Source organism: Stegostoma tigrinum, chromosome 5 (genome assembly GCF_030684315.1).
Source record: "Stegostoma tigrinum isolate sSteTig4 chromosome 5, sSteTig4.hap1, whole genome shotgun sequence".
NCBI lineage: Eukaryota > Metazoa > Chordata > Chondrichthyes > Orectolobiformes > Stegostomatidae > Stegostoma > Stegostoma tigrinum.
Window position 1 is genome coordinate 16,628,859 of NC_081358.1, and position 16,771 is coordinate 16,645,629.

At 38.1% G+C, this 16,771-nt stretch overlaps 1 protein-coding gene across 1 annotated transcript in view; it reads left to right on the forward strand.

The window, feature by feature from the left end:
* csmd3b (CUB and Sushi multiple domains 3b) overlaps positions 1-16,771 on the forward strand; it is a 1,751,526-nt gene that overhangs the window by 1,561,356 nt on the left and 173,399 nt on the right. The window contains exons 35-38 of the mRNA XM_048529668.2: positions 569-693; positions 3,068-3,164; positions 6,304-6,408; positions 7,102-7,220. Of these exons, the coding sequence (XP_048385625.1) occupies positions 569-693; positions 3,068-3,164; positions 6,304-6,408; positions 7,102-7,220 (446 nt within the window). The remainder of the gene's footprint in view (positions 1-568; positions 694-3,067; positions 3,165-6,303; positions 6,409-7,101; positions 7,221-16,771) is intronic.

The window sequence follows — 16,771 nt, forward strand, 5'->3', positions numbered from 1 at the left end:
TAAAAGACCATGTTAAGCATCAATAATGTAAAGCATCCCTGAAGTGAAACATGGCTTGATTCACTTTAAAATTCTGCCATAAGAGTTTCAACTAATTTATAATACAATTACTTTACCCTTTTGATCAAACATCAATATATTATTATATGATTTTTTTTAAGATAGTGGGTGAGTCAATGAATTGCTGTAAGGTTTGATTTTGTGTTCTATTTACATAAAACTAGTAAAATGCTTTCCAACAAAAGTTTAGTTATTAAATTGAGGATGGTGTTCAAAATTATGTTTTAGATTGTTAAGAATATTGTTTTCCAGTTTGCTGATTTGTGACAGCACCTTAAGACTGCTTTCTCCATTCCTGATGCGCTTACATGTATTCAAAGAGAATAAATAAGAGATGCCGAATGTTTCTTGAAGCTCTCTAGACAGTAAATTGCTCTATTATTCATGGTTTCTTTAGTAAATCCTCGATAAGCCCTTGTCAAGTAGCAGCATGCCTTTTCTGTTCCAAGCACACCAGTGCGACTGTAAGGACTTTTCTCTCAGTTTCAGCATTTCCATTTTCTTTCAGTGCCCTGTGGTGGAATTCTAACAAAGCGCACAGGGAGTATTCTGTCTCCAAGTTATCCTGAACCATATGACAACAATTTGAACTGCATCTGGAAAATCATGGTGCCGGAAGGTGCTGGAATACAAGTAAGGCTTCTATTTCTGAATTGTTTATTCTATTCAGTCATATCTAATTCTGATTATGTCGAACTGATGCTTCTCTTTGTATCTTTGTGTTTTTGCTCATGCAGATTTAATGGTGTTGTTTTGCTAATATTTAATCAAACTGTCTGAGTTGATAAGAGATAATGGGAACGGCAGATGCTGGGGAATCCGAGATAACAAAGTGTGGAGCTGGATGAACACAGCAGGCCAAGCAGCATCTTAGGAGCACAAAAGCTGACGTTTCGGGCCTAGACCCTTCAGATTTTTTTTCTGCTGAAGGGTCTAGGCCCGAAACGTCAGCTTTTGTGCTCCTCAGATGCTGCTTGGCCTGCTGTGTTCATCCAGCTCCACGCTTTGTTGCCTGAGTTGATAATCTGGTTTTAGAGATGCAAAAAAACCCTACTACTACCAGTGCCTAGAAGCTTGAGTCCTGAACTGCAGAGATCGCACTTGAACATGATCTGTCATCTAGCCTTGGTGTACCAATAAGATCTCATGTAACATGACTGCATTTATCTCTCCCTTGTATAGTCTCCAGTTTCAAATTCTGTTAACAACTGTATTTTTTTCTGGCAAAATTAAAGCACTGCTTTTGAAGGGTATGTATCTTCTCTGTGTCTATTTTTGAAATAATGCTGAATGTAGAGTTTCACAGGACATTCTGCAGAGGAAGTGTGAATGATTGAATCATCTCCTCATGCCATTAATGTGTTCATTTGCATAAATAGGAAATACAACTGCAAATATTTATTAAATTTGTGCAAAAAATTGAGCTTGTCTAATTGCGATTTGAAACCCAGAGTTCATTTGGCACTTAACATTTTTATTCCAGTATTGTGGTGCTTCAATGATAGTCATATTTTCCATGATTTTTAATTTAAGTTTTAAGTTCAGTAAAATGAAATCTATAAATTTCCTTGAGTATAGTGGTGTCAAATCCAATGAATGGTAGAGCCATGGATAGTGTTGTGGAACAGAGAGACCTAGGGGTTCAGGTAAATAATTCTTTGAAATTTGTGTTACAGGTAGACAGGGTGGTTAAGAAGGCACATAGTATGCTTGCTTTCTTGCTCAGGCTTCACCAGCAACTTAAAACTTTATGATTCTCACCATCTAGAAAGACTATGATAGCAAATGCATGGGAACATCACCACCTCTAAGCTAGGCTCTATCCTGACTTGGAACTCTGTCGCCGGTCATTCACTCAAGCATCTCATCATCACCTTCCCCACGGCATTTGGGGATGAGCAAAGCAGCAAATTCTATGTACATTTTTAAAAAGAAGCTCAAAATGTAAAAGGACAAGTGTCCAAACACCAATGCTTTTACAAACTATTTTCAACTGAATGTTGCAGTATGCTCTTCTTTACCTCAGGCAATGATTGGATAAAGAATTCAAAGAAATTCTACTTTAAAAGATTGTCATCAGGGTCAGAAAAAGCTTTTAAAAGCACAGGTTTCATCCAGTCTTTTGTAGTTGTTTGTAAGTACTAAAGTGTTAAAGGAATTTGATATGGAAATGCAGAGAAATTATGTTGTCCAGTAGAAAGAGGAACAATGTTAAAAATACAGATGAAAGTACATTTAAGAGTGAAGTCAAGAAGCACCTTTTCACATCAAACACAGAACATAGAACATTAGAGTGCAGTACAGGCCCTTCAGCCCTCGATGTTGTGCTGGCCTGTGAAAACAATCTGAAGCACATCCAATCTACACTATTCCATTATCATCCATATGTTTATCCAACAAACATTGAAATGCCCTTAAAGTTGGCGAGACTACTACTGTTGCAGGCAGGGCATTCCACGCCCTTACTACTCTCTGAGTAAAGAATCTACCTCTGACATCTGTCCTATATCTATCACGAAAAGGTCACAAAAATTTGGAATTCTATCCATCAGCTGTGGAAGGTGAATCAATTAAAATTTACGACATTCACAAAATTAAGATCAATAGATTTTATCTGATATGGACTTGAAAGAAAAAAAAACATGGATGAAGACTGCAATGAATACAGATCAATTGAATAGCAGAAAAAGGCATGTAGGACAGAATGACTGATTACAATTCATATTTTTATAAGTTTATTTACATTGTTGCAAGACTCTTCGAGGAATTTTATTAACATACTAGCCATGTCTTTGCACAAACCATTGTATTATTTATCATGCATTGTTTGGGTATTCAGCAATTGAATCAATTGACAATTATAAGAAATTAATAAACATCAGATACCACAAAGCGCAAATAAACCTATTTTTTTTAGATTTGGAATGATTTTATTAAGAAACTTTTGAAATGTATACTTTGTGTGAGTTGTGTTTTTTTCTTAAATTCCTGTATTTGAATTTTTCAGGTTCAAGTAATAAGCTTTGCAACAGAACATAACTGGGATTCATTGGATTTCTTTGATGGAGTTGACACTAATGCTCCGAGACTTGGAAGCTTTTCAGGTAAACAGCCAAATAGTACAAACCTATATTAAATAAGGAGATACAAAAAAAATGAAATGTCATGTTTAGTTCATCATGTTTCCTCTTCATTTTGGTCAGGTTGTTGCATAAAGCACTGAAAATCTGGTACTCATAAAAGAACCACAACTTCACCAATAGGCCAAAAGATTATCATAAGCAAATTATCTCATAATTTTGCTGATCGCCTGAGCTAAACTAATCTGTTAGGTCTTGTTTTTTATGAATGTGATGCATTCCCTTTATTTGAAAAAAAAGTTCTCATTCAATGCGTTTCACTTTTAAAAATAGATAGACTTGCAACTTTTCATACCTGCATTCTGAAATCTGACCATGCATTTGTTAATTCATGTATTTTGGAAACAAAGATACGAGTAGGTTTTATTTCTATTCAAGACATGTGAATAAAACATTTTTTAACATTCATTTCTCATTAATTCATTTTTCATTTATTAAAATATTTTCTGAGATAATTTTCACTGAGGTGGTCTCTTTTAGATATGCTTCGTGTCTGCCTAGAAATAATGAATTTTGGATTATTGCAGTCCGATGCAAACATCCACACAATAACCATGCTACGTTCAAACAGAACGTTCCTTTAGCTCTTTGCAACAAGCGAAATACCCAAAGTATCCAAACAGCCCATACCTGCAAAACCCAGAACAGAGTGTCTAACATTTGATGTGATTTTGCAATTGACCTACATTTGCTGGATATTCCTGAATGTGTAACCACGACAACAAATTTTGGACTGTCAGGCAGGCTCACAGTGTGCCACACTTGTGTCTCCTGGGTGCTACGGATATTAATGCATTGGTCCTATTGTTTGCAGACAGGAAGATCTTATTAATGAGCTGCAATTGTTTCCAACCTAGTAAAATAGGTGACGACCATGGTCTGGTTCATTTCGTAAGGCAACGCCCTCCCTAATCAGATTCAGATGACCTGGTGTAAAATTTAACACATCCTAGCTATTAACTGCCAATCATCATTAATGGTGTGTTTTTCATAGGAGCACCTCGATCAGAGTCTACTTGGCATCTAATAATTACTCTTTTCCCATGCAATATGAATTTGTATTTGAATTTGCATTCCTTCTAAATGGCCTGATGAATGCAAGATGAAAAGCTTTGACGAAATGTTTTTTTTTCAGCAGCGCTTAAGTACAAATAAACCTCAGCTCAGTCTTGGAGTCCATGAAACTATCACAGTTTTTGGGAAAACCCACCAGGTTCATTAATATTATTTTGGGAACAAATTCTGACATCCTAATCCCTTCTGGCCTACATGTGGGTCTAGACCCACACAAATGTGGTTAACCCTTTAAGTGTCCCTGAAATGCCCTTGTAAGCCATTGAGTTCAAGGAGAGTTGGGAACGGAAACAAATGTTGTCTTTGCCAATGATGCCAAAATCCCATGAATAAAAAGAAGATCTCATTGGGTGTAGGCATCTTGTAGCACCTGCTTCACGTTTGACTATAGGTAATGTGCACAAGCTTGCTTTGAGTGTGAGGTTGGCAATTTTGTTGAACTACATGGCAGTGGAGATGGAAGCAGGAGAACAGAAGCCTACATGGCACCTTGGGACCAGCAAAGACAAGTCATAGCTAAGGGGGAGTATTAAGTTGGTTTGTGGACCAGGAAGAGTGAAGAGAGAATGAAAGGAGGAACAGGGTTGGGGCCAGGTGCATAATGCAGTGAATTGGGAAAGGCCTGGAATATTGGGAGTACTGGTGGGGGCAGGCAAGGAAAACAAAGGCCTAAACAAAGACTGTGCCAAATGTGGATCCATCCGAGGATATTGGCTCGCAGAGCCCTTGCATTTCTTTTAATTCACCTGCAATTATACCCACTCAGAAGGATCTCAAACAATGTAACTTACAAAGTATAGAAGAGAGGGCCAGCTGAGCTTGCAAGTTCATTTGTGGCCCACAGGTGATTATAACATTGGACATTCAGTGAGGAGTAGACATAAAAATAATTGTTTCTTCCACAATAAGGAAATTTCCCAAGCTTGTATGTAAGTGTCAACGTACACCATTTATCAGGCAAGCCAGTAGATTTAGGTGTCTGAATAAGCTAATCTTGATGATGATGTACATATGTATGAAGTGAACCCAATGAAATATGAACTATTTGAAAGTTATATTTTATTTTACATACAATTATATTTTAAAAGTATTAGTATACTCTCACAATGCCTCATATTTGTGCATTGGTGTTGGCAGGAGAGTTGTGACCAAGATGTAGAGTCCTTTCCCACCCTAACCTGCCACATTTGTTGGGTATTGGTCAATTTCATTCATGAGAACTTTATCCACTGTGTTACCATGTATGTTTCCTTTAACCATCATCTTCACTTTAAATTTTAATATAATCATGAAGAAACTGGCAAAGAAAATCAAGAGTGGAATTAATGCCCTGCTCTCTTCCTGTTGAGAACAGTACATCATCAATTAAAATTGAGTGGGAGTGTAGGGGAGGGAAGGAGCATTCTTAAGCATATGAGAAAGGTAAGGATACAAAGTTTTTTGACTTTGAGACAAGTGTCAGAGTTAGAAAAAAGGAAAAATACTGTGAATGCTGGAAATCTGAAACAAACAAAAAGAATGCTGGAGAAACAGCAGGTCTGGCAGGATCTGCAGAGAGAGAAATAGTTAACAGTTCAAGTTTGAAGACTCTTCTTCAAAACTGAGAGTTCTGAATCAGAGTTAATATTTTTTCTCAGCCCACAATTCTGTCTCCACCCTCGAGGAGCCCACCCACACTTACTTTCTGTTGGGAATTCGGGATTGAGCTGGTGATAGATTTTCCACCACTGGAGCTAGTTCAAAAGAGATATGGATGCAGAGACAGAGGTGGTCAAGTTCTGATGTGGCCCGTTTCAAAGCCCATCAGAATGAATGAGCACACTGTTCATATGAAAGATGATGACAGGTTTTATGTACACTGCATGTGTCCCTTTGACTCCTCATAGCTGTCCTTATACCAGCTGATGGCATTTATCCATGTATTTACTTCTGATTCTAACATGCTGCAATTTCTTCGTATGTTCATAAAGCTGTCGATTATGGAATCTAAATGGTAACTATTTCTATTCCTATTTTATTCTTAATTCAGGAACTACAATACCAGCATTCCTCAACAGCACATCCAATAATTTGTACCTCAACTTTCAATCGGACATCAGTATTTCGGCTGCTGGCTTTCATCTAGAATACACAGGTAATCCAGCTCTTATACAAATTCTATGTCACAGTTAAAATACAAGGGCTACCAATGAAGCCATTGAGCCATGACTTTTGGATCTAATGTTGACCCCACCTGTCCATAATGGACTGCTCTGCAGAAGGACCTGGTGATTGTTTACAAAGCATCTATCAATCGACCTCTAGAGCAGATGGGACTTGAGCCCAGGCCTCCTGGCAGAGGTGTAAGGACGCTACCACTGCACAATAAGAGTCCTTAGAACATTCTGGAGAACAACAAGAACTGCAGATGTGTATTTATCAGGCATGTGGCAAAAAAAAACTCAACCCCATTCACCTGTAACGTTTTTAACCAGCTCGTCACACATTTGTGCCAGACAGCCTGGGTGAATACATTCTCACACTGAGATTTATCGTGCCAATGAATTATCATCCGAGTGTGCAACACTGCTCTGATCCGTGACAAAATCTGTCCAATTGCAATAAAGATTGGGATATTTCTCATTTTTACTGGGAAATCTCATTTTTACTGGTAAAGAAATCTAATTCTGCTATTTGTCCTCATCATTTCGTAATATGTTTTGTTTGGTTTGGTAACTCTCAAAACCAAGAAGCCTGGTATAGGTTTGTTCCAGAAAATAACTGAAATCCTTGATTCATTTGTCATTTAAAATATCAATAGCTAATAACATATCTTGTGATATTGCAGCTATTGGATTAGATTCCTGCACAGAACCACTTACACCCAGCAATGGAATGAAGAATGGGGACAGATACTTGGTTGGAGATATAATATCATTTCAGTGTGATCAGGGATACTCTCTGCAGGTAAGCATTTGGAATCACAGTGGAAATAAAATCTGTACTTCTTTAAAAAAACTTCTTAAGAGTTTATCATTCCATTTAGTATTGACACAGACTGTTTGATTCAATAGTGACTTCTAGGATGTTGAAGATAAATTTAACACCAAAGAGAGCTGGTCAGAAGCAATATATATGTATATTGAAGCGATGTCAAAAGAGGAACAGTGAGAACAGAATTATAAATCCATAGGAAGATGATTTGCTTTGTTCCTGTCCAAGACAATTTAATCTGCAGAAATATTTTTGGTTGGTTGCCTCATAAGCATTAAAGAGCTGTCATATCATTAGGATCTTTTTTTTCCTTAATTTATTTATCATGTCTAAGTTACTGCCAAAGCCTGCATTCATTGCCCTTCAGAAAGTGGTAGTGAGACATCTCCTTAAACTGCTGTTGTCCTTGTTATGTAGATACTCATCAAAGCTCTGAGAGAATAAGAATTTTAAGTATTTTTCCCTGTAGCAATGAAAACATGCTTTTTTTTCCAAGCTGAGGTGAATTTTGAAGGTAATTCAGTTCTCTTATATCTTGTTATTTGTGATTAAGTACTATTTATTAGCATTTATTATTATTTATTAATGATACGTTCCATCAGACAATGATGATTGAGATGAGGCTGTGAATAGCCAGGTTGAACGTGCCTATTCTTACTTCTATCATTCAACTGTACTGTCAACATCAAATCCATAAACGGCTTTGGGATCTGTTATTTTCCACGAATTTAACTGGGCCAGTCAGGTAAATACTGTGGCTTACAGGAGGCATTCAAAATCTGGATCAGGTAGTTGTGTTCTCCATTGGCTCTGAATTCTTTCTGCCAACACTAGAAGGCACTAATTAGGAAGACAAAACAAAAATAACGAGTCCTGGAAAAGCTGAGCAAGTCTGGCAGCACCTGTGAAGAGAGATCAGAGTTAACATTTCGGGTCAGGTGGTTCCTCCTAGGAATGTTAACTCTGGTTTCTCTGCACAGGTGCTCCCAGACCTGCCGAGCTTTGGCAGCAATCTCTGTTTTTATTTCTGATTTACAGCATCCACAGTTCTTTTGGTTTTTAGTTCGGAGGATGATTGAACTCACTGCACTTGCCAGGTTATGTACAGCCAACTTTATCAGCATTTCATCCAAGAACTCCAGCATTCACCCCTCAGTCGTTTGTGGCATCTACAAGATTCACTGCAGCAGTTTTCCTGGACTCAGTGACAATGAGCAAAGTGCTACTGTTGATAAGCATTTCTATTACTGGAAAGCTGTTTTCCTTTGAAACAGGGCTCAAAGCTCGGTTATTATCCATTCTTCATATATAATCCATGATTTGGATTTAAATGTAGGAGATATGAGAATTAAGATTTTTAAAAACAAAACAAATGGCTGCGAGAGTGAGAAGAAACACGTTGGCTACAGGAAGATTCCAGTTATCCATCAGCTGGGCAGAAAGTTAGTAAATTCAGAGGAGTGCAATCACCAGGACACAAGATGTAAGACAAGGGAATGTACAAAAAATGGCAACCAAAAAATGGTTCTGAAAATGGTCAAGAAACAGAGGCACCATGGAGCGCATGCCCACAGATCCCTGAAGATAGTTGGGCAGGGCAATTTTTTTATTGCAAAAATATACATTATTCATGAAAAATCTTTATGAACTCACACTGTTACAGAAGTAGTTCTGTACAGTCTTTGAACCTGAAGAACAAACAAACTTTGGAATTTGCTATTCATGCAGTTGCAAATAAAAACCTAAGGTAATTCTTATTTATACAGGATTATATTTACATACATTTGAGGCATCAAGAGGCTCTGATAGCTGAACGAATTCCTGTTTTACTTTGGCAGAAGCACCTTAAAAGTAGTCTTTCCCCACCCTGAGGTAAATAAGATGTAAAAGAGGACACAATGTGTCACAACCTTACTGGGTGCAGCTGAAGAATGGCCCATCAGCTGTGAAGTTAAATAGTTCATGGGGTGCCCTTTTAGGACTGTGAATGTTCCAGTTTAAAAAATAACCAAAAGCAAATCTTTAATCTTGAACACGTTTATTACATAACAATTGCTGCAAACTTCTAAGTAAGAAGGTGATGCAGTTATTAACTAAAATGTGTGCAATTAAACAATATTCATGTATTTCATGATTATTTATTATGATCACATCATTCAGTCATCAGAAACAAGACCACAGTTTAGAACAGGTATGTGAGGAAAAGAGGTCTTAAACAGGACAGTGGAGAGCTGTATTTCATAACCTTGAATGTACAAATGCACATTTATTTATGTACTAAATAAGGTGATAAATGACTAAATTAGTAATAAGGAAAAAGCAGTCTCGGACACCGTACCTCACAACCTGACTTTGCCCAGACCAATAATGACAGGTGGCAGTATTGGCTTAAAATACAAGATAAAGCATTGTGGCAGGAAGGGAAAAAGAAGAAAAATCTCCAGGACCAGGATCTGAAGCTAAAGTAAGCACAAAGGATACAGCTCTGAAAGGAAGACTTTGAAAGTGGAACAGGATGTTAGAAGACTTTGTCAATGCAGCTGAGCAAAAAAGGAAGACCCTGAAGGCATCGATAGCAAGACCTGTCGATGCTGGAGTCAGAGAGAACACAGTGTGGAGCTGGAGGAAAACAGCAGGCCAGGCAGCATCAGAGGAGCAGGAATGTTGACGTTTCTGGTCGGAACCATGATCTCAGAAGTCATCAAGGCTTTAAAAAAAGCTGGAAGAGGAGTAGAATCTGAAGGGTGTGAGGAGGAATCTTTTTAAAAATTTTAAGCCTAACCACAAATGGTTAATACTCTGGAGAGGAAAGACACAGGATTAGAACACATTGATGCAAAACTGGAATAGTGCGAGTATGCATTCAGGTCAATTAGTGCAACTGTGTGGAGGGAGGGGAGCTGCGGGAAAAAAAATCTTGTTACGACCTTAATCATTTGATAATGCCTTCAATGCTGTTAGAAGTTCAGGTATTAGAGAAGAGCTTCAGGTTTCATGCTATGATCAGCAAGAATGAATATGCTGTGGGTCTAATACTGGTGATGTTCTGGTAAGGCAAAGTAACGAAGAAAATGCTACAGAACATGAAACATTTACTATAACATCCAGCATCTACTTGAGCCTCAGAAGAAATTTATGGGAGCATAAATGAGACGTAATCAGTGATCTTGGAATTGAGGAGAATCAATAGAATTATTATTTTCAAATTATTATTATAATCCAACAGGTTGTTACAGAGTTGGAGAATTGGAGGATTGAATTAATTAAACTGTATAGGCATTGTTCTGAAGGGTGAGAAATTATCAGACTTTCTTCAGTGCGAGGAAGATTTAACACTGTAAAAGGCAATCCAATTCAATACACAGGTAGTAATTAGGATCCAGAAGCAGTCAGTACTGCAAGGAAACATTAGGGATTCCTCTGACATGAGATACCTTTCTAAAAGCCTGTCAAAACATAACATTTCAGAAATAATCGTGGTTGACCATAGGAACTCCAAATAGAATTCAAGCATAATGAATGTCCAGGGGAGGGAGTTGAGTAAACTGGGACATGTATAGAAAATATCCGAAGGCAACAGCATGTTCATCACCTCAAAATAAAGAGAAGATCAAAAAGAAGTTAAAGCTGGAGAATAAGCATTTCAACCAACATTCCTAAGTTGGTTAATGAGAATAAAAACATGATCTGGACAATCAACTTGAAGCTTCAGTGGTTTGAAACAGAATTTAAACTCAATACAGGAATTTTTTTCAATATAAGCAGATAACTTGCCATGGTGGAAGTCTGTGAGAATCAGACCATCTCACATATATCTCCAAGGTTGAAGAGGCACAGATCTTGACGTGCACAGACAAATCACCATGATGTTTAATTCCAGAGGGCCAAATTTCAGTGAACCATAATTTATTGAGGAACTTGAGGACCTCATTGTTGATTGTAAAAGCTTGTATTTGTCCTGATCTCTGATTGACTGTGGGTGCAGAATTTCAGAATTAAAACAGGAAATAATATGTCAAGAGTTTTGGAAGCTATTCAAATGTTCAGGCAAATTGAAGCTGGCCTTCCACATTACTCTGCAAAAAGATGCTAAACCTATCTGCTTGGACACACTCAGTGAAATTTCTCATCCTTTGGTGTGAAAAATAAAATCTCCAACAGCACGGTTAAAAGTGGGATCATATTGCCAGTGACACAATGGGTGAGTAACTGTTCCCAAGATGAATAAAAAAGAAGATTGCATGTGGATCTTACTCAGTTAAAGAAAGGAGTTAGAGTGGAAAGGAGAAAGGAGTGGTGGGCCTGTGAAATTCATTGCCACAGAGCGCAGTGGAGGCCGGGACGTTAAATGCCTTCAAGGCAGAGATCGATAAATTCTTGATCTCACAAGGAATCGAGGGCTACGGGGAGAGTGCAGGGAAGTGGAGTTGAAATGCCCATCAGCCATGATTTAAATGGTGGATTAGACTCGATGGGCTGAATGGCCTTACTTCCACTTCTATGTCTTACAGTCTTATGGTCTTATGGGAGACCCATCTCATTTCATCTGTCAATAGTCGTTTGGCAAAATTGTCAAGAAGGAAGTTTTCCACAAATCTGATTGCCAGCAGTGGGCTCTATCACCTACCCTTAAACCAAGTGTCAAGATTGCAAGTGACCCTAACGCATCATTCAAGCAGTATTTCTTCAACCATCGATCATTTGGGATCTCCTCTGCCCCTGAGATTTTCCAAACAGCTACGTCTAGAATCCTGGAAAGGAAACAGGAAGATGATATGGATGACATCCTAGTGATTGTAAAATGAAGAAGGTGCATGGCATGAGGGCCAGGGACATGGTAAAGAACAAAGAGCAAAGAACAAAGAACAAAGAAAATTACAGCACAGGAACAGGCCCTTTGGCCCTCCAAGCCTGCGCCGATCAAGATCCTCTGTCTAACCTATCATCTATTTTCTAACAGTCTGTGTCCATTTGCTCCCTGCCCATCCATGTACCTGTCCAAATATATCTTAAAAGACGCTAACGTGTCTGTGTCTACCACCTCCGCTGGCAACGCATTCCAGGCACCCACCACCCTCTGTGTAAAGAACTTTCCATGCATATCTCCCTTAAACTTTCCTCCTCTCACTTTGAACTCATGACCCCTAGTAATTGAGTCCCCCACTCTGGGAAAAAGCTTTTTGCTATCCACCCTGTCTATACCCCTCATGATTTTGTAGACCTCAATCAGGTCCCCCCCGCAATCTCCATCTTTCCAATGAAAATAATCCTAACCTCTTCAACCTCTCTTCATAGCTAGCACCCTCCATACCAGGCAACATCCTGGTGAACCTCCTCTGCACCCTCTCCAAAGCATCCACATCCTTTTGGTAATGTGGCGACCAGAACTGTACATAGTACGCCAAAAATGGCTGAACCAAAGTCCTATACAACTGCAACTGTAAAGGCAGAATTGCTTTCTAAAGCACACCTTATACTAAGTTGAAAATGTCAGTTCTCGACAATGATGTTCACATTGACCCAAGAACAAAGCATCATGGTGATCTAAGGAAGACCGGAACCATCAGTGCATTTCTCGCAAAGAAATGTACCAATTTTGCACATTATTTCTTAGATGGCTGCGAATGATGGTCGCAGAATGTGTGTGCTTCTACAAAGAGGACATCAATTTCATTCAAAGCAATAGAAGTTTTTATATTGACTGTGACCAGAGAAAGTTTAATCTGCTTGGTTGATCAATCCGGAGATTAAGAAAATACAAGACGCTGAGAATTTAAATAAAAGCTACAATTCCAATTGTGTTTTAGATCCTCATTTGTGAACCATTTTATCCAGCGCCTCCCGAGTCCCAATTTTCTAAGAGTCTCCAGGTTGCAAAGGATTGCAACAGTCAATGACAAAAGCCAAAAAGGAACAAAGTGACTGGCACAAAAGATCAACCACCACTGCCATCATGCCCCACAATGAATCGAACTGCACTAAATTTACATGAAATAGAGGTGGACAGTCTGCACATGCTCAGGCGCTGACATCTCTGCTCACACCGTATGTGGTGACATCAATGCTGTATTAAGGACCCAGCAAGCTTCACTTATGCATGCACATGAGCAGGGACTAATTATTGGTTATTGTGGCATTCAGACTAATTACACCATTCTTAAACATGGTGAAACAAGAAGAAAATTTATCCTCAACATATGCAGCTGTACTGAACCCACGAGAAATTTGTGCGTAAAAGTTTAGCAATGGTCGTTGAGTCAGGAACAAACTGCAGCTTTTGAAAAAAAATTAAAGAGAAGTTTCTTACGATGTCAAGCACTCGACAAGATAGGCTTACCCACTATTATGGCAACAGCTGCATCATTTACACAACTATGAGCCATCTCCATTAAAATGCAAAATAACAGAATGTGAAACTGGTCTATTTTATGTTGACAGTTTTGAGAGAGACTGAACAATCATTGAGAAGGAAGCTTTAGTAGTCATGTAGGGATGTAAAAGGCATACAGTCTACCTATTGGCAATATAATGGAAAGTTGAGAACAAGCCTTTGATACATTCTTAAAATTGAAATGATTCTCAAAATGCCTGTATCTGTATAAATGTTCAGGCTTAGGTTGGTGAAATACAATTGCAAATGCAATTACAAATGACCTCTGTTCTGGAGATGGTGCAGATAATGAAAAGACACTCTCAAAGAAAACAGTGGATCGAAGAGAAAAAAAGAGCGAAATTTCACCTTTAATGGAGTCTTACTCTATGATGCTAACCATTGGTTTAATATCAACTGAGGTGAGCTCAGACAAATTTGTGCAGCTCAAAAATTTGACATGGAGAGCACCAAAGTCAGACAACTCTGTTTGCAATTCATCAAAATGAAGTCCAACAGCGCAAGTAATGAACGTTTATCATATGCAGAAACCAATTACTAATAATGGAATACAATTGGTGTGCGACAGAAAATGGCTATACCAAAGTAAAGAGGAGAAAAATCCGACATGAAATCCATGGAGGATGTCTTGGTATCACAAGTGCAGAGCAAGATCACAACAATCAATGTGATGGCTAGATATTTCGAAAGACAAGATTACAACATTTCATTATGTCAATGTATGTCATGGACAGGCAAGTGTCAACAGAACTAATTACTTCATCAAGATTTTCATGAAAGCATTGGAAAAGGATGGGACTGACTCTTGTCAATTTTAGAACAAGGATTTATTTAGTTCTTGTTGAAGCGGCAAGGCATCACTCAACCATAGCAAATTCAATGATCACAACACTGAAACAATTTCTTTAAAGAATTAGTATTAGCTAATAGATTTCAATTTGTGAACAAGAATATTGGGAAATTCAGTTGTGAACCAGGGACCAATTCGGTGATGAGTTCTCTAACCCATCCTCATTCAAATAGAAAACCAATGCTATTTTGTTGCTGATGCATAGCAGTCCTGACGGGGAATAAGATCAACTCAATCACAGAGCGCAACTGAGTACTCAGAAGTGGAATTCTTCATGGGTAGAAAGTTGCCTTGTTACATCAGTTTGATAATGCAACCTTAAGCCAAACATAACCTGTCCAGAGCACAAGAAGATAAATCTGTGAGAGAAAAGTCACAGCAGAAAGCATCAGACGTGGTACAGGTCAGTTGAGACACAGACCAAAAATCTCTGTCAATCTTAAAGGCAAGACAAAAAGTCCAGTTAATGGACAGCACATTAGAAGTCATGGCATTAAACACAAAATATTAAACAAGATCTTATATCATCAGAACACTTGAAGAGACATTCAAGAAGCACAGGGAACATTCATCTTACTTAAGCCAAGAAGTGTGATGGCTAACATAGAATATAGGGTGTCATACCTATAATACATCAGATAGTGTACTGAATAGTATGACTAATCTGGACATGGTACAACACCATTACCCTCATTTGAACTCAAGTGAACCAGATTGACAGTTTCATCAGTGTTTCGGATTGTCTTGAACTGAGAAGTTCAGACGTGAGTAGGTTTGTGGAGAGTAGATGGTAGTATCACCATTAGTGTTGTTTTCACCATGAATTTAATTATAATGCTCATAACTGGAAAGACTATGTAGTGAATAGAAACAAATTACTCGAATAATGTAGACGAAAGCAAGGCAAATTTTGGGAGAGAGACAGTATATTGAGAAACGTGTAAATAATGAAGATGTAACTGATCACATTACTCCAGCATCAGTAAGAAAGAAAACACCAGTCTAGAATGAGAATATGAAGAGAGAGGTCTTAACAATTACTCTGCGGAGAGCTGATAATTGGCTATGTACAGATGTAAATATTCAGTGCATAAGATGCTGAAGACCTGTGCAATTATCGCAAGACTTCCTTACCTTTGTACTCCATCTCCCTAGCAATAATTCTAGTTGCCTTCCTCATTGCTTGTTCTACTTCCACACTGACCCTTTGTGATTCATTTACAGGCATATTTAGATCCCTCCATTTTGCAGCACCCTGCAGTCACTCTCCATTTAAATAATCTTTATCTGACCCCTCTATTTCCTACCACACAATTCCATTCACATTTTTGTTTCTTTCTCACTTTATCTGCAGTCTGTATGGGATATCATTAAAACTTGTTTTATGACATAGTTTTGTATCATAAACATATTTAGCCACACCACCGTATGCCCCTTCATCCAAGCCAAGCTTAAAATGTTTAAAGATTCACTCTGCCAGGTACCAAGTTGAAAATGACCTATTTGTTCCAACTCTTTGTTTCCTGTTTGTTAATCAATCTTCTAACCACACTAATATACCACTTTCAACACTATGAACTCTTTTCTAGTGAAGTAGCCTTTTTATGTCGCACCTTATCAAATGTATTCTGGAAATCGCAATGGACTACATCCACTGGTTCCCCTTTATCCACCTGTTTATTCGATTCTAAAAAAAACTGTGGTAAATTTTCCAAACATGATTTCGGTGTTACAAAGCCGTGGTGAGTCGGTACAATTGTGTTATGACTTTCTAAATATCCTACCACTACTTCCTCAAGAGCAAAGTTTAATCAATGATGGTCTATCTTTCCTGCCATCGATTGTACACAGTTCTGGTCACTGCATTACAGGATGGATTTGATCACAATACAGACTTTGCAAAGGGCTTTATGAAGATGTTGGTATTTTTAACCCATGAGTAAGGATTTCACATGTTGTGTTTGTTTGCTTTGAAGTGGATGAAGTTATGAGGAAATTCAATTAAATTGTAATAAATTGAGAGGTATAGATAAGGTGGATAAGAATTTCCGGACCTACAGTTAGCGACAGAGAAGCCAAAACCATAGCAAGTACATATAATTTCTCTATATATACACACACATTCATAGTGGGATAATTGGGAGGAGTTGAGAATCTCTTTTTTTATCTATAGGGTAATGGGAGTCTAGGACTCATTGTCTGAGTGGTGGGTAAATGCACAAATCTTCACCACATTTGCAAAAAATACTTCACAGGAAGCTGAACAACCGTAACTGCTTTGGA